Consider the following 19,086-nt stretch of genomic DNA (forward strand, 5'->3'; position numbering starts at 1 on the left):
CAGCAGCCATTTGAAAACAGCCAACTGCCAGCACTTTAACCATTTTGTTACAATGGGGATGGTGTTGAGAAAAATCCTTAAAATAATGGCCCTACAGATCTCTTTTTCTCCCATCTTTAAAAAAAGTAATATCCAGTCTGAGGAAGAATTCTGAAGAACTTGAAAGCCTTTGTGCTGTTTTGTATTATTTGTATTATTATGGACCTAATAAAAGCTATTATATGGATTGTGGTTGGTATACAATAAAACCCCTATTATATGGACTGTAGTTGGTATACCTGCAAACACTACTACCATCTCTAAGCCATAACCTCAATTGCAATTATGAGCTCTCCCCTCAGTGGAACACAAATCAGCGATCCCCTGTTGCTAAATGTCAATGCCCTTAGTGCTCACCTCTCTTTCATACCAATTTGCTGCTTGATGCACTGGGACTGCTGAATCAACAGGTGTCAGTTCATCAGTGTATGTTTTTACACGAATCCGGGAGTTGAAACGCAGAGACAGGAGATTGTAAACCAGCTGAGAAAATTAAGAAGCAGTGATGTTATGTACTAAGGCAAATTCTTCTATTATAGGACAAAATTGTAATGTCATCTACTACAACTGTGATACAGCCCCTTTTGAAAAGACATAGTGGGATACAGTAGCTTGAGTCCAGCAGAACATTTCTGTTGGTGGAAGGATTACTGCCTGCAGAGCTCATCTTACTTGCCTTGCTGTGTCTAGTGCAGCCAAAAATGCCCCCCCACCCCAATGCGACTCCTGGGAGATAGGGACCCCAGGAATAGGACTAGGTGGGGGGCATTTTGGCAAGAAAGTCACAGTCCCTGGGCAGATATCCTTTCACCCATGGAAACATGCTTACTGCCCTTGGGATGATGATAACAACTGAGACCAAATTAGGGCTACCTGGAATGGGAGAAGGACAGAAGAAGATGGGGAAGTTGGCCTACTCAGTCCTGAGAGAGCTAATAGCCTCATTTATAGAGGTATAAGTTCAGGGTGGATTAGAAACTTTACATGATTTCTCATGGAGCCCCAGCTTGCAGAATATTTATGTTCATTAATTAAGTAGTTCAGAGAAGCAGAATACAGACTGCATAGTGACAAACAGTATAGTGTCAGAGCAATGACTATCCAGGCACACTGAGAGAGTTTCCTTTAGCTCCTTAAAACATCTTTTGCAAAAAAAATGAAAGCTGATTCCGTACACAGCTTTTTCAAGTAGTTTAAGCAACAATTCCTCAAAACAAGTGTCACTAACCTGACACAGTGCTTAATGTTTAAACTACCACTGTATTATATAAAGCTGCAAAACTGTGTCTACCACAACAGCAAAGGGATACAATCATCCAGAAGCTGTAACTCTACTGGTCAGTAGGCATGAAGTCATGGCAACAAAAGGGCTAGCTACCTAGATGACATCCCCACAGTTCTGTTTAGCCATGCGAGGCTCCATTTCTTTCCTTGGAAGACTTTGCATCTCAGAATCCTCTTTGTAGCAGCTTTTACCTCAAAGCGGTTCTGTCGAGCTGGAACATCAACAGCTGTCAGATCAGCTAAGGACTTGAACTGGGCATTTGTGTGGTCTTTTAGAAAGGTCAGTACTGGAATGATCCCATCTGGATGAATTAAAATTTCCAGCTCATTGAAACATGTTACCTGGTAGAGAAAGAAATAGTAGTATGTTGAATAGATCCATGGTATCAAAAGTTGCAATCTCATGTATATTTATTTGGAACCAAGTCCAAAATAAATCCACAGAACTATTTCCAAACTAATCCATTCAAGATTATAAAAGGTTGAAACAAAGACAACTTTTGAGTGCAGAACGGCAAATCAAGGAACTATCAGTTAACTTCCAGCTCTTCATTGTACATATCTTCATATGGAGTATAATCCCTGCACCCCCCCCCCCCCCATTCAAGAAACAAAGGTACCTACTTGTGCTTGCTGAACATACTTGGGCAGGATCTCAGCCACATATTCTCCAAAGGCATACAGCTGCTTTTGTGTCACTTCATCCTTTGGTCTAACAGTGGCTGAAAGAAAATTACCAATTTTATGATATAATAAATCACAGAAAATAACTACATTGGGTCACACCATGGAGTTCACCACAGTTCCAGGGGCCATCAGACAGAGATTAGCTCAGGATGAATGAACATAGTCAGAAAAAGACATACACTGATAAAACACAGTCTCCAAGAGCATGTGAATAGATCAAAGACTAGGGAAATAACCACAATTCTTTCAGTGTCAAACCCGCATATCAATGTCTAACAACCCTGCAGAACCAAATTCAGGATAAATACAGATGATCATATACCAAATAGTAATTTCTCAGTGAGCATACAATTATATGGACCGCTAATTGCATTTAATATTTGCTCCAGTGTAAGCAGAATTCTACCCGACCAGTTTCTCTCGCGGTCAGAATGGTGGCAAAGTTCTGCTTGCCACATATTTACTTATTTAAAATATCTATATACATACCTTTCTCTCAGGCATCACAACACCCAGGGTGGATAACAATATAAAAACAATCTGATAAAACAAGCACTAAAACAACTGAAATACAAAGATACTACAAACCAAACTAAAAACACCTTACACCCTACCCAGTAGAACACTCCCCATTTTCCCAGATTGCTCCAAAGCTGTCCAAGATAACTCTTAGCCTGCTGAAAAGCCATGACAGAAGTACCTCTCTGCTTCCAAAAACCAGTTACAGAGGCACAGGACAACCAACTGGACTGTGACAGAATTTGCCTTAGGCAAAGATGGATTGATAGACAAACTTGCTGGGAAGAACCAAACTGCAACTTATGCAAGAAATGGTCCTTCACGTGTGTGGGCCTCAGATCCTAAAAGCCTTTAAAAAAAGTGAACACCACCAGCACTTAATTAGACCCCAAAACTAATCAGCAGCCAGTGAAGTGAGCTCAGAACAACAGTGACACAGTCCCACTGAATAGCCCTTGACAGCAAACAGGCTGCTACTTTTTGTACCAGCTGCAGCTCCTAGACTGTCTTCAAAGGTCCTACATAAAACATGTTACAGTAACCTAGCTCTTAGACTACTGAAACCTAGATCAATGTGATCACATCAGACATCTACAAATAGGGAGGCAGCATTCAAACCAGACACAGACAGAAAACCCATTTTTTCACTGTCACTTAAACCTGTTTCTCCAACAAGAGACCACAATACGGCAAGACTCACAAACTTTTAATAGACTCTTTTGACAAAAGCTGCATGTTGCTGATGGTAGGAAGAACATGTTACAGAAATTTGAATATGGCAGAAATCATGATGTGCCACTTCATATTAAGTGGGATTTAATTATAGTAAATGTATTTATAATGGAATATTAACCACAATGCAAAGAAATACAAAAAAAATAACTGAGAATATGCTTGGACACAGCATACATATTACACCATTAGTTTTTCTGTTGAGTTCTTTTGACTATATTAGACCAGCATCACGTCAGTATTGGAAACCTACAGTAGGGTATCATGTATCTAACTGGTGATAAACAATCAAGTCTGGAAAACATAAAGTGTCACAGAAAATGACCACAGTCTCAAACTCAAGGGAGAACTAAATGTTTATATTTATTTATAGTCCACCTCGCTGAAACTAAAGGCAGATTAAAAAGCGGGAATCAATACGATCAACAGGTTGGACATCCAGTGAACAGTGCAATAAGGCTTGGACTGCAGAAATCTGAAAACAAGCAGAAATCTGAAACAGAGTTGAAACAAAGCTGAAGCAAACCTACAGTGACTGTACAAACTTTACACAGTACTGTCCATGGATCCTAACCCTTGACCAAAATACCTTTCTGAAACAGTTCACTACAGTACAGCCCTAATTGTCTACATAGAAAAGCCCTCCTAAATAATTCAGTCTGCATAGCTTGAAGGAAGCCAGGAAGGTGGAAACCCTCCTAATCTCATAATGTGCGGGTGGCAACAGAAAATACACAAGAGAGGCAGTTGTTGATTATGCCCATCTGTAGGTTGATTATGCCCATCTGTAGATGAGTGAAGCTTTCATGGTGCAGCATACTCCTGCTGGCACAAGGGCCCCAAACCATGAAGGGCTTTGTATGTGATAGCCAATACCATGAATTCAGCAAAGTCACTGATGGTCAGTCAATGAACTGTCTGTAGAATGGGAGTAATATGCATGCTCCCTCTAGCTCCAGATAATAAGAGAGCTGAAGCATTCTACACCAACTGGAGTTTCCAAGTTGACTTTGAGGGGAGGCCTAAAGAGAGTGCATTAAAGTAGTCTAGTTTCGATGCTATCATGGCATAGATCCAGGTGGATGGATCAGCCGTGTCAGAGTAGGGGAACAACTTGTGAGTGAGACTCAGTCTTCATAAGCTTAAGAGTCAACAGTGAGGTGGAACATCTTGCACACATCCTTTTAAATATCAGATTTTCAGCACTGATTGATAAAGTCCAAGTTCTTGACAAAGTGGAACTAAACTTAACAAAGCTGTTATTTCTGCACTATAAAAGATGAATGGGTCAAACTTAAAATCAAGTCAGACTTACGCCGAGTCTCAGCTGTAGATTTGCCTTCAAATCGAGCTTGCAATAGCATTGCTGGGCGCCCAGCAACTATATAAAAAAGAGGGAGTTATAGCATTAACTGTATTTTATAGCAATCTGTGTTATATGAGAATGACTCACATTTTCATCACAATAACACCACAACAATGACTTAAGAAAGTACGAGAGAGAGAGAGAGAAACTTGCATAACAACATAACTCCAGCTCTTTAAATACTTGCCTTGGAATAAGTCCAGTGGTACTGCTGAATAAACATGGTAAGACTGGACTATAATTACAATTGGAACTTCTTCTGGGCATGGAATATGGATCACTGAGGGTGTAAGGGGGGATGTAATTTCCTGCATCGTGCATAGGGTTGGACTAGATGACCCTGGAAACCCCTTCCAACTGTATGAATCTAGTTTTAGGTTGAATAGGCACTTCACACAGATGCTTCAGAACCATACCACAATGGTATTAAAGCATGGAAGACTGTAGCCAAGACATTCTTCTTAAATCACTCTTCAAAGTCAATGATACACAAGGATTCATCCCAGCCTACAAGTGTTGTCAGAAGGAAACACTAAGCAGCCTGAACACTAGTATTCTAAGGTCACTTTGAAACACATACTTTGTTTCAGGACTTCACAGATGTCACCACAAAATAGTTCTTGAAAATTTCTGCCCAGATAAGTGTTCTCCAAGACTGCACGCATGATTTTCACATTAACTTCCATGTGGAGATTAATTATATATATAAAATCTCTCCATGCAGAAACTTTTAAAATATATCAAGCAGCTCCCTCTGAAGAAGAGAACATTACGGATTTTAATTCAACACAAATAAAATACTTCTAGAAAGTGGATTAAAAAACGTCAAACATTTATGAAGGAATCAGTCTTCACACTGCTTTTTGCGCATATACTTAGGATCAGCAGCCTAAAAAGAACTAACCAGGCATAGAAAACAGGGGCAGGGGGAAGGGAGGAAAAGACAAAAAAGAAATGCTAAAACGGAGGCGGAAAGTTAACATGTCAAGAGGCGCTGCTAACAGCATTAAAAACACAACCATACCCTTTATACACGTTGTATAAAAGTATGGTGCATTCCCCCAAAGAATCTTGGGAATTGTAGTTTTTGAATTGATGATAATTCTGTCAGAGGTAATTCTATCTTCCTGTCACAGAACTACAATTCCCACAGTGCCTGACGAAGAAAAAACGATATGACCTTTGAAGAAGGCACCAAGTAGTCGTAACTGATGATCACACTCCACAGGACAAACTACTTCACCTAACAGAAACAGACCATCCACGATCTCACCTCTCAGACGACTGCGGACCAGCCCCAGCGCAGCCACCAACATCCTGCCCACCACGACTCTAAACTCAACCCGCGAGCCTCGCAAGGACACAACAGTACCTACGAAGGCGCATGCGCGCCATTGAGCTCTCTCCCATTGGCTCGACAAAGAGGTAGTATCATTACACGACCAGCTCCGCGGTCGCCCAGTAAACTAAGCCAATCCGCGCGCACTAAGTGCCGAAATGATCCGGAAATGAGGAGTACGCACGCGAATCGTGTGATCATCAAGGGGAGCTTCCGGGAGCACAGACCAGAGTCGGAAGGAAAGTGCAGCCCCGTCTGGTGTCCCCCTGTGCCGTTCCCGGTGTGAAGTTTCGAGCCGGAGGGATGAAGGGAGGAGCCACAAGTAAGAGCTGGTGTCCACTGAGGCTGGGACGGTTTCTTCCGCCCCCCGCGCTTGTTGAGGGGTGGGAAGTTTTTTTACCCACCCTTCTTGAGAGGGGTGCTTCTGAATGGCGGCTTGGCTTTCCACCCGCCTTCAAAGCAGGCATCTCAGGCCGCGCGCCAGGTGGTTCTGGGAAGAGCCTGTGCAAAGAGGCTGGCTTCATCCAGTTGGCGTCGATGGGTTTAGGTACACCTAATTCAACATAAGCCCGGGCTGAAAGACGAGCCACGTTCCATTCGCCCTGGTGTCTGTGAGCGCAAGCTCCGCCGCTCATAGTGAGAAAAGATGCACCCACCAACCTGTCGCCATCAGCTATTTCCAGGTACCCTCTCAGGTACCTGGTAGCTTTAAAAAACAATAGACCATCACTTTGCCTAGTTTTTCCTCTCCTCCGCACAATAATCACCGATTTCATCTCCCATTTTTTTCTCAGTCGTCCAAGATTTGAAGCCATTCTGTGCACTCTGGCGGATGAACATATTTTTAGACCTGTTGTACCAGTTCATACGAGCCCAGCCAACCACACACACATATACACCCATGAATGGCGATAAAGCCTTTTGTTATGGGATATGGTCTTGAACTGTATTTACAGTGCAATCTTAAGCATGTTTCAAAACCTATTCACGTCTATTCAATGGAGTTTACTCCCATTATAGTGATTTTAAGATTGCACTAACAGCATTTGATTGTGACAGTAATGTGTGAAAGCAGCTCTTGCCATTTTCCTGCATTGACTACTTTTTTGCTGTTTTATGAGACTCCTTATATGTAATACCTGTAAAGGCACCTCTCTGTAGCGTTCTGAGGTGACGTGGTATGCTGCCTCCTTGCCTTAGCATTTCCTCCATATTTTCACTGCCATCAAAGGCTCTTGCCTTAGAATTCTCAGTTGGACCTCCTAAAAAAGATTGCTTAGTTATAATTGGTAGAATAACAGATCAGTCAGTATGTAGAAGGTGGCTCTGAGATAAAAGGCAGTTGTTTTCTCTTAAGGAAGGAAAGGTCCCCTGTGCAAGCACCAGTCGTTTCCGGCTCTGGGGTGACGTTGCTTTCACAACATTGTGCTTATTTAGAAATAAAAAAGCATAATGGCTTCTGTATGGTAAATAAGCATAGTGGTTTCAGATAGGAACAGTTCTTGTTTCTCTGAAGTTCTTTGTACCCAGCCTCACAGTCTTATTTTCCATACTTCCCGCTTATACTAATAATTTACACACAGAATACAGATTTCTCTGACTTGCTACAGCATCTCTATCTTTACTCTCTTCCCACACACACACTGAATGAACTCTCTCTACGATCCAGTCAACTCCACCCTCCTAGGGTACAGGTACCATCCAATAAAACACACTTCAGTCACTCATCTTTATTACTCCAGAGCCTTGTACTTTAAAACTACAGCAACATACATATAAAACCAGACATTAAATCCTAAAACACACAAAATATTTAAATACCAAAACACCAGACAAATATCTTAAATGTTTAAATAACAAAATACTAGAATGTCTTGAGATTCAGTACAGCATTTTGCAAAAGCCAGTATTTTTTCTTTTATACTTCCTGGCATTTTGAAGAAGCATGAGACATACAAAACACTTCAATTAAGAAATGCTGTCTCCAGACCATTTGACTTCTACTGACTCAAGTTAGAATGTATATCTGGTATTCTCCATACTGCATGAAGCCTAGCCATTTCTGATATTATATGAATATGACACAGTATGTCACACATTGAATAAGTATTTTTTACAAGAGATTGGCAAGAGCCCAGTAGCATGCACTGGGATGCATAGGGTAGAATACAGATGTCTTCCTGACCTGTTCCATGCTGCTTTTCAGATTTAATTATGTAAGCTTTCTTGTTACCCTTAGTTGTCAGTCTCGTGCAGTACACGTCTGTTATAAAGAATATGTTGTTTTTCAGATTGGAGATCAGATCTAGGCAACAACATGGACTCTTCGGAGGAGACTGGAGGTTCATCAGCAGAGGAAACTGGCAGTTCCTCTGCAGAGAACTACTTTGTGAATTACACTTTCACTGACCGTTCTCATTCAGGCCGTGTGGCCCAGGGGATTATGAAGCTATGCCTTGAGGATGAGCTTTTTGCAGATGTCACCATCTCTGTAGAAGGTAAAGAATTCCAACTGCACCGGCTAGTCCTCTCAGCTCAAAGTTGCTTCTTTCGTTCTATGTTCACTTCCAATCTCAAGGAGGCCCATAACCGGGTGATTGAGTTACAAGATATCAGCGAGAGTGTATTTCAGCTACTAGTAGACTATATTTATCATGGAACTGTAAAGCTGAGGGCAGAAGATTTGCAAGAGACTTATGAGGTGGCAGATATGTACCAACTAACTGCACTCTTTGAAGAGTGTTCCCGTTTCTTGGCTCGAACAGTACAAGTGAGGAACTGTCTGCAGATTATGTGGCTGGCTGATCAGCACAGTGATATGGAGCTCTACGCAGCTGCCAAGCATTGTGCCAAATCCTACTTATCACAGCTTCAGGAAACAGAGGAGTTTCTACATCTTCCTCTCCGTCTCTTGACAGATATTCTCACAGGTTTGTAGAACGATTATTGAAAACACTCATGTACTGTAAGTGTGAAACATAAGACGAGGTGCACGTGTAAAAAGGTAAGTGGAGATTTCATCAGTTTAGATCCATCAAAAGCAGTGCAGAATAACCAGATATTGTATTTTTAGTTAAAGGTAGAGCAAGATTTTTGAGCTCATTAATGTAGCAAAAGTTAGTAACTGAAGCTGTATGTGATGAATCTGTAAAGTTAAAAACAAAAAGTGCTTCTATGAAAAGCTTTACTTTCTTGGGATCTTAAGGGACAAAATTATTTTGGATACTTGAAATAAATGGGTGGATCAAAACAAAAAACTTGCAGAATTAGCAGGCAGAGTGTGTCTTTACCCACCCTCCTGTAATAGCCTGTTACTTGTCTCAGAAATCCTCTCTGAGTACAATACAAGCAACTGCTGTGAGGGGGGATATTAGGCAAAAATCATCTCCTTAGCTGACCCTAAAAGATGGTTTTCAAGACAAACAGCAAACTTCTGGGGAAAGGGAAAGGTGGGGGAAAATCTACTCTGCCAACTTGTGCAGGGTTTGCCAGTGGATCTACCCCAGTATTTCTCAAGAGTTTGTGCTTATTCTAGTTGGCTGTATATAGTGAACAAGAATTTGTGCGCTAAATTTCTCCAAATTATGATATTTACACCTGTGAAATGTGAGATAATTGAGGACTTTAATCCATAATGCATTTCTAAAGCAACAATCAGTGATTAACTGTTGGGTTTTTGATGCAATTTCACTTAATTGTTTATATATGCATGCTGATGTTTAGCCAGTGAGATTGGTAGAGCCAATGAGAATGTTTGCATGTACTTCCCGCCAAGGCTAGGTGTCAATATGCATAGTGACCACTGAGGAAGAGCCCTAATAGGCTAATCCATATATTTGGGTGGTGGTCTAGGGGAAAACATTTGGTCAGTTTTATTGCCCTTTGTGTTAAGCAGTTGAAGTTAAGACTCGAGAGAGTCGAGATGTAGCTTAGAAGCTAGATAAGATATTGAATCCTTTCTTGTTTTCTAGAAATCCCAGTCATCCCTTTCCTCATTAGTAAACTACTTTTATTCTTAAGCTAAACCGTGTGCCTGGCTGTTATTTGTGGTTCTCTCCACGTTATTCTGCTAATCGTATATCTAAACCCTAACAAGGGTTTTGGGCCGCAGTACGCTTCATAGCTGCGAGCAAAAGCCAAGGCGGTAATTAGCTAAGAAAGGCATAGAGAAGTGCTGAGGTGATTCTCCACGAATTTGCATCTGAAGGAATCTCCTTCCCCATCGCTTGCAGCCGCTGGCTGACTGCTGGGGAATAACAGGAATGGATTCTTCCGTCGGAGGCACAGACCCAGAAGACCCAGAGAGAGGCAAACGCCTGCAGATTCTGGAATAGCATCTTCACCTGCAACTCGTGAGGAAACCATGACGTTACAACCATCTGAACAGCTTGTATGCAGTATGGATAGCTCCGCCAAGTTAAGCATCCCTAAGTTAAGCAGGGATAACTTCCTTTTATGGAAAATGGGAATTGAGTATGATCTTGGAGTTCAACGGTTAAAGTATGTGTTGGACTATGATATACCAGATAATATGTCCCAAGAGGAGAGGGAGAAGTTTGATGCAGATGAACTTAAAGTTAAGCTTCTGATCCTAAATTCAATTTCATCTCAGGAAACTGCCATTGTGGTCAATTATGATCATGTAAAAGAGATTTGGAACAATCTCAACCTTAAGTATGGCCAGCGCACGTTTCTCCAGAGGCAGTATTTGCGCGAATGCCTGTATTCCCTCAGTCTTGCCCCAAAGGGGTGATATCTCAGCTCACCTGGATAACATCCTAGCCCTTGTTGCCGAGTTAAGATCGGCGGAAGCGATGGTATCCACTGAAGAAATTCAAGCTGTGATTGTCTCATCATTTCCTGAAAGTTATGAGAGCATTCTAGCCCCTGTTGAATCTAGAGAAGAAATTGACATCGATTTTACAATTGCGTATTTAAGAGATTTAAGTGTTAAACGCAGATTTTCTAGATTATCAAGCCAAATGCAAGCATTGGCTGTAAAAGAGGAGAAAGGAAAGAAAGACCACAGAGTTTGTTATAGATGTTTAAAACCAGGCCACATAGCGAGGTTCTGCAAGTCGAAACAGAACAGCTCTAAGGGCAAGAACCCCGGCTCCTCAAACAAAGCAGAAGGGGCCGTGTCTCAGCAGGGAGCTGCTGACTCACAAAGGCAACGCCTCGTGGTGAGGTCTCTTACATGTTGAGATCTAGTGACGTAGACGCCAAGAAGGCTTTCATGTTTGACTCCGGGTCAGGTACGCATATATGTAGATTTCGCCAATGGTTTGTTTGTTTGGATGAAAGCTAGAGGAGAACTTTGAAACTTGCTAATGGGGATACTTTACAGACAAACGGCATGGGATCTGTGAGGATCTCGCTTTATTCAAAGGATGGAGAGCTAATTGATGTGTTGTTGAAGGACTGTGTTTACTCTGAGCAAGCAGATCAGAATTTAATCTATGTAACGAAATTGACAGATCAAGGAAATGTGTTTTTGATTAAAGATAGACAATGCACCATTGCCCACCCAGGAAGTGATGTGCTTTTTGAAGCAGTCAGATTTGATGGTGCCTACTATCTGGACCCTGTAGAAATGGGTCATGCCTATCAGGCAAGAGCAAGTTTGTGTCCTCATAAGGAATGCCTTTATGCCTGGCATAAAAGGCTGGGACACAGGAATGTAAGATCTGTTAAGAAGTTGCTGACTGCATGTGAAGTAAAGTTTGCTGAATGTGGCCAAGAGTTGCAAGCTTGTGATGTATGTGTAAAGGGGAAAGGCACAGTGCCACCCTATGGCAAGAGAAAGCCAGTGCACAATGAGAAGTTTCTAGAGACCGTGAGAAGCGATATTATGGGTCCAATAAAAGAAAGCAGAGGGAGAAGCAAATATGCGCTAAGTTTCCAAGAGGGGAAAACTCATTTTGTGTATGCATACCTGTTGAAATCAAAGACTGAAGTCTTAGAGAAGTTCAAAGTGTATGTGGCTGCAGTGAAAAATAAGTTTGGAAAAGCTCCAGAGACACTCTTTACTGACAAAAGGTCAGAGTACTGCAACCATGAGTTCCAGAGTTTTCTAGAACAGGAAGGAATTCAGCATAAGACCACTGTTGGTTACAGCCCATAGCAGAATGGCTCTGCAGAGCGTTTAAACAGGACTTTGCTGAATATGACTAGATGTCTGCTTATGCAAGCAAACCTACCAGAGTAATGCTGGGGTGAAGCTCTAATTACTGCTGTATATCTGCACAATAGAGTTCCTTCTACAGTCACAGATAAATCGCCTTTTGAGGGCTGGCATGATAGAAAGCCATCCCTAAAACGCCTGAGATGTTTTGGATCCAAAGTGTTTGCCCACATCCCTGAGAAAGAAGGGGAAAGCTAGATGTTAGAGCAGAACTGGGCATCCTGGTTGGCTATGCCCAAGGAGGCAAAAGCTACAGGGTGATGGATCCAAAGACTCTGTTAGCTAAAGAATGCAATATTGTGCATATTGATGAGAGCAGTGTACCCCCTGATACCTGAGACAGTGAAGCCCACAGTGCAGGAAGATGCAGGAATGTCCCCCACTTAAATGGTCGACTGGCTGACTGCCAGTAGCGCCGACCCTCAAGATAGGCCAGACAGCACCCCAGAAGCAGAAGGGGAGGCAGATCAAGCTGGACCAGAAGGGGAGACAGGCAATACTGTGAGGCATTCTCAGAGGAGCAACAAGGGAGTACCACCTGCCAGATATGGTGTTTGTAATATTCTGCAAACTGCAGAAGAATCCTCAGACAATGAGGAAATTCCAGGGGAGCTGACTATAAAGTATGCCACTCTCAGAACCCTACTGAACATAGCAGCACAGAAAGGAATGCATGTGCAGCACCTTGAGATTGAAAAGGCAAACCTCAAGGAAAACTTACCTGATAAAGGACTGAATGAAGTGCTAACTGCTTTTCTGTAGAAGCAAGGGTTCCAACAAGGGAAAATAGAACCCAGCCTGTTCTTCAAACTGAAAAAATGATAAATGCCAGTATGTACTGATGTCAACTGATGGACTGTTATGCTGTCAATGTGAATCTGATGTGCAAGAAATAGTTGACAAGCTGAATGCAGAAGTGGAAGAAAAATGTTTTGGGACTTTGAACCACTATCTTGGAATACAGATAGAAAGAACAGAATGGAGGTTTTCTTCTGAGTCAAGGTACCAAAATCCTGAATCTCACTAAGGCACTGAACCTGGAAGATATCGAGAGAGCAAGTTTACCACTTGACCCATCTTACCTCAAGCTGGAAGATGGAGTGCCTCTCAAGGAAAATCGTCTGTACAGAGAAACTATTGGGAAACTGCTGTATCTAGCTCAATTCACCCAACCTAACATGTGCAGCTGTTGGAATTTTGAGCAGAAAGACAAGCTCACCTAATCACCATGATTGGAATGCGGTGAAGAGACTTGTTAAGTATCTTATTGGGACAGCTGATCTGAAACTGAAGATTACAGTTGATGATGACCCAAGACTAGTTGGATACAAGGACGCAGACTGGGCCGAAGACACTACTGACGACAAATCAGTAAGTGGGCATCTGTTTTTCTATGGAAGCAACCTGATCAACTGGACAAGTCACAAGCAGAGTATAGTAGCTATGTCCACAACGGAAGCTAAGTTTGATTCTGCAGCAGGTGCCTGCAATGAGCTTGAATGGATCATACACCTGCTGAGAGACTTTGGAATAGAAGAACCTATTCCCGTAACCCTGTTTGAAGATAACGCACCTTGCCTAAGTTTGATCAAGAGTGAAAGTGTCAAAGGCAAGACCAAGCACATTTCTGTGCGCTACCACAAGGTGAGGGTGTTGCAGCAACAAGGAATGATTGAAGTAAAGTTTTGTGCTTCAGAAGAAATGATTGCTGACATCCTGACCAAACTGCTCACCAAGAAGTTTGAGCACCTGAGAGAGAAGCTGAAACTTCATGACCAGTTCGTAAACTTTATTTATTTATTTACATTAGACGTTTATCCCGCCCTCTCCACAAGCGGACTCAGGGCGGCTTACAACAGTGTTTACACGATTTAAAACAATAAGTCAATAAAATCTATAAAACATTAATACAATTAAAATTTAAAAACTATTCCACGGTGCTGTATCATTACTATGTTGGCGGCCCTTATGGCCTCCGGGAGAGCATTCCATAACTGGTGCTGCCACCGAGAAGGCCCTGGCTTGTGTGAAAACGCAACCTGGCCTCCTTTGGTCCAGGGGTGGACAGCAGATTTTTTGTCCCTGAACGCAGTGCTCTCTGGGGGATATATAGGGAAAGGCGGTCCCGCAGATAAACAGGTCCCTGACCATACAGGGCTTTAAAGGTCAATACCAACACCTTGAAACACAATAGGTAGCCAGTGCAGCTCTTTCAGCACTGGCTGAATGTGCTCCCATCGAGGGAGCCTCATTAACAGCCGTGCCACTGTTAATGAGCTGTTAATGATATAAGGGGATTGTTGGGCTTTTGATGCAATTTCACTTACTGTTGTCATGAGTTAATTGTTTGTATATGAGTGCCGATGTTTAGCCAGTGAGACTGGTAGAGCCAATGAGAATGTTTGCACGTACTTCCCGCCAAGGCTGGGTGTCAATATGCATAGTGACCATTGAGGGAGAGCCCTAATAGGCTAATTCATATATTTGGGTGGTGGTCTAGGGGAAAAAATTTGGTCAGTTTTATTGCCCTTTGTGTTAAGCCCTTAGATCTCCGTGCAGTTGAAGTTAAGACGCGAGAGAGTTGAGATGTAGCTTAGAAGCTAGATAGGATATTGAATCCTTTGTTTTCTAGAAATCCCAGTCATTTCTTTCCTCATTAGTAAAGTAAACTACTTTTATTCTTAAGCTAAACCGTGTGCTTGGCTGTTATTTGTGGTTCTCTCCACGTTACTCTGCTAATCGTATATCTAAATCCTAACATTAACAAGATACTTCTCTGTTTAAAAAGAAAGTCACTATACACAATATTGGATATAATAAATGATTGATCAGATGGCCTAGTATAATTGAGTTGAAATCAGTTGGGGTAATTCTCTCTGAGGAAGTGGGCTCTAGTCCACACATACTTAAAAAATTGTCTTTCAGTTTCTAGAGGAGCTACAACTTTCTGCCACAGGAAGTTTAATATATTGGCTCTTAACCTATTTTCGTATCCTGAGGCTCTGAACTTCAATTTCTGTCTCTTAGACTGCAAGAACTATTCTGTGCTCATCTTCAGGACATTCTGGTTATAGAGTGCAACTTTGGGGAGCTCCATTCAGAAGGGCATAACTAGGAATTTCAGATTACGTTATATGCAAGATTGTCCAGGAATCCATTGTGCATTCTGTTGAAAGCAATAATAATCTAATTCTACTTAGGAGTCTACCCTGAAAAGGTGGAAAGTGAAGCACTGCAGTTTTGTTTTTCAGATCTTTCATGAGGTAGAACAGATCTATAGGAACCTTTCTTTAGTGCAAAAACCTCTTGCATTGGTGTAAGGTTCTTTGTGCTGAGAGAATTTGCAGCAATTAGGGGAACAGGTCCATAGGATTGATAAATTTCAGTATCATAACAATGCCTGTAGGAAAGCTTGGAAGCTTCTTTATACTAAGCAGAAATATGCCAAAAATGAATTGTTGCAACTTGGCTGAGACAAATTTTTATACAACTGGAGGTTATAAAAAAGCCCAGGGTTTAAATTACAGGGAGGGCCTCATCAGCCTTTTGTAATGGTTTCTTTGTTTAGTATTTTTTATCAGTCTCAGGGTGGGGGTTAGGGTCAATGAGACACAGCAAGTCAGGCCTCTCCAACTTGTTTATCTGGATTATGATTTGACAGCGCATTCCACCACCAATCTGACACCATACAGGTTAATGTTCTTGGATTCTTAATTACTTTTTTTAGTTTCTGTACACATTGAATTAAGTATTTTATTGAAATTTACTTTGAAAGACTTGGAAAATCTGAAATAGACATCCTGTATCAACCACACATTCCAAAGACTTAAGGGGCATGTAAGTTGTTTTAAGAAGGTGATTTTCACCAAAGTAAAGTTTTGCAGAAGGAAGGGAGAATTGATGGAAATCACCCGCCCTTCTTAAGTACCCTTAAATTTTTTGAATGTGTGGTTGTATACTTACTTCATTTATACTCCACTTCCCCCATCATTCTCCTCTCCCCCATTTTATCCTCACAGCAGCCCTGTGAGGTAGGTTAGGCTCAGAGTGCATGACTGGCCTACACAGCAAGCTTCCATGGAAGACTTGGAATCTGGACCTAGTTCTCCTAGATCCTAGTCTGACACTCTAACCAGTAAACCACACTGGCTCTCTGCAGGTCAGTGAAATCTGTTATTACAATAGTTATTAAACTTTGTTTTTAGTGTGCCTCTACAAAGGAGAAAACCCTCTCGATGACTAAGGCACAATGAACCTACTAATGCAGGGGTCATCAAACTTTTTAAATAGGAGGCCAGTTCACTGTCCCTCAGACTGTTGGAGGGCCGAACTGCCGTTACTGTACAAGGCCGTGGGCCGTCAGTTCTCCGTCTTCTGCATCTCTCTCCCTTCCCCACACCACACACCCCGGCCTGGGAACTCACCTCACACTGTCTCCGCCGCCTCAGCCCAGTGCCGGAAGTGTGCGTTGCTAACGTGAGTTTAGGTCGAATGTCACTTCCGGTCTGATTTTGCCATAACCCGGCGGGCCGCATAAACGTCCTCAGCAGGCCGCATCTGGCCCGCGGGCCGTAGTTTGAGGACCCCTGTACTAATGCTTGCTTTAATTCTAACTACAGGGAGACAAATTGGGGTCTGGTTCTGTGGCTAGTATTAGTCACAATTTATCTCTAGAACAAGAATAGTAACACACAAAAGCTCTTGATATTTTAACAAATAATGTGATATCTGAAAAGAATACTATCTTTGCCTAAGTTATTTGACAACTTGTCTTTGCAAATATACAGATGGGGTTCCATGTTCCCAGAATCCAACTGCTGCCATTGAAACCTGGATCAACTTCAATAAAGAAGAACGTTCAGGTTTCTCAGAGATACTACAATCAAGTTTAAAGGTACATGCTGAAGTACAGTTCACTGTGCTTTCTTTCTCTTTCCCATATGCTTATCTGTGATTACTGCATTGAACATGAGGGTTTTTTTTGGCACAACTGAAAACTTGGGGAGCTTTCCATGGATGCCAGAGACCTCTAGTCAGTAGCAGTTGGTTTGTTGTCAGCTATTTAGGTACAACTTTGCATCTCACAGGTGTTCCTCTGCAACAAAGGCGTTAAAGTTTATTTTTCACATGAAGTCACCTTGATGAATTTATCTCCAAAAAACCTATGTGAGGCTGATGAAAATACCTTTTATTCCTTAGGAAATTGGAGAAAACGTTCATATCTACCTGATTGGAAAGGAGTCATCGCGTACACATTCTCTTGCTGTGTCTCTGCACTGTGGTGATGACAACTCCATCAGTGTTAGTGGTCAGAACAGCTTGTGCCACCAGATCACCGCAGCCTGCAAGCATGGCAGTGATCTATATGTTGTTGGAGGATCTATCCCACGGCGCATGTGGAAATGCAACAACACTACAGTAGACTGGGAATGGTGTGCTCCCCTGCCCCGTGACAGGCTCCAACACACACTGGTCTCTGTGCCCAGTAAGGATGCAATCTATTCACTGGGTGGCAAGACGCTGCAGGACATTCTTTCTAATGCTGTCATATACTACAGAGTAAGAGACAATGTATGGACAGAGACTACCCAGCTGGAAATAGCAATTTCTGGAGCTGCAGGTGTAAATCTCAATGGTGTTATTTATTTGCTGGGTGGGGAAGAGAATGATCTTGACTTCTTTACCAAGCCTTCTCGGCTTATCCAGTGCTATGACACTAATACAGATAAATGCTATGTGAAGCCCTATGTGTTACCCTTTGCAGGGTGCATGCATGCTGCTGTGCACAAGGACTTGGTGTTCATAGTAGCAGAGGGGGACTCACTATTGTGTTATAACCCTCGGCTAGATAGTTTCACCCGGCTCAGTTTGCCAGATGCCTGGAGTTCAGGACCCTCCCTTTGGAAAATTGCTAGCTGTAATGGTAACATCTACATCTTCCGTGATTGCTACAAGAAAGGGGATGCCAATACCTTTAAACTTAATCCAGCCACCTCCATGGTAACTGATACCAGTGGTCTCAAAGTGCTACTTACCAATTTGCAGTTTGTGTTGGCCTGAGGGAAGATCTTCAGGCCCAATCACTAGAGACATTCCATGAAGCAGCTCAGAGATGCCTAGATATCCTAGCTCCCACTCCCCAGGGCAGATCACGGTACTTTAGAAGAATTCTTGCTTTGTTAGCTGCTGCCGTCAACAGCAGCATGGTGGTTGTACACCTGCTTCCACTAGCACTTAATTTGCCACAATCTGGGTCCCAACTGGAGTGCTGCTATCACTGTGATCCCCTGATGTTCAGCTTCTTGTGTCTCAAAGCCACATAGCTAAGAGGCTTCTTAGATGTACACCCTTTATCACCAGCAACACCTGTACAATATAGATGAACTCTTTCTACAGTCAGCTGGAGTTTCCTGTTGCAAGTTCTGCAGTCAGCTATAAAGTTATAAAATCCCTCAGCTGCAACTGCCAGATAAGTGATTTTGTGTGAAGGCCCCTGTCTCACTTGCATTCTGGAAGACAACTATTTGTACTAAAGCTTCTTAACACTGCAGTTGGCTTGGTTCTAGTAATAGTGAACAAGTCTACTATTTCTCAGTATATTACCACCCAGCAGGAAAAGTAAAACTTTCTTTGATGCCAGTATGCCAACTGAAGTCCCCTGCCTGCTACTGGAGGGCCCATCCTCTTACAATGGCTTACTATGGCAAAAGAGCATGTTGTAGAGAGGAATGGTGTCAAACCTACACGTGGATGCTGTCAGTCTCTTGGGTGCAAGTCTTAAATAAAGGTCTCTGTTGGGACAACTGTGTGGCTTTTTGTATTTGTGAAGGAAGCACTGACAAGTGTGGTCCCACAAATCTGCGCTGAAATAGACTAGGGCCATTAGCAGCAGGCAAAGAGAGTAAATAATTCATCAAGACGGCTAAGAGCTACTAG

At 42.3% G+C, this 19,086-nt stretch overlaps 2 protein-coding genes across 2 annotated transcripts in view; one reads left to right on the forward strand and one right to left on the reverse strand.

Annotated features, from left to right (window-relative positions):
- The window catches only part of NDUFS3 (NADH:ubiquinone oxidoreductase core subunit S3), a 10,759-nt gene extending 4,638 nt beyond the window's left edge, over positions 1-6,121 (reverse strand). Inside the window, exons 1-5 of the mRNA XM_060261465.1 lie at positions 5,901-6,121; positions 4,577-4,642; positions 1,948-2,045; positions 1,516-1,665; positions 397-522 (exon numbers count right to left, since the gene is read on the reverse strand). Coding sequence (XP_060117448.1) covers positions 397-522; positions 1,516-1,665; positions 1,948-2,045; positions 4,577-4,642; positions 5,901-5,943 — 483 coding nt within the window. The 5' untranslated portion in view covers positions 5,944-6,121. The remainder of the gene's footprint in view (positions 1-396; positions 523-1,515; positions 1,666-1,947; positions 2,046-4,576; positions 4,643-5,900) is intronic.
- On the forward strand, positions 6,028-18,950 carry KBTBD4 (kelch repeat and BTB domain containing 4). The gene is made up of 4 exons (XM_060261454.1): positions 6,028-6,288; positions 8,258-8,896; positions 16,938-17,044; positions 17,350-18,950. Exons 1-4 carry the CDS (start codon positions 6,270-6,272, stop codon positions 18,208-18,210), a joined length of 1,626 nt encoding a protein of 541 aa, XP_060117437.1. The 5' UTR covers positions 6,028-6,269; the 3' UTR covers positions 18,211-18,950.
- Positions 18,951-19,086: the final 136 nt, after the last annotated feature.

The sequence above is a fragment of the Heteronotia binoei genome, chromosome 21 (genome assembly GCF_032191835.1).
Source record: "Heteronotia binoei isolate CCM8104 ecotype False Entrance Well chromosome 21, APGP_CSIRO_Hbin_v1, whole genome shotgun sequence".
NCBI classification, from domain to species: Eukaryota; Metazoa; Chordata; class Lepidosauria; order Squamata; family Gekkonidae; genus Heteronotia; species Heteronotia binoei.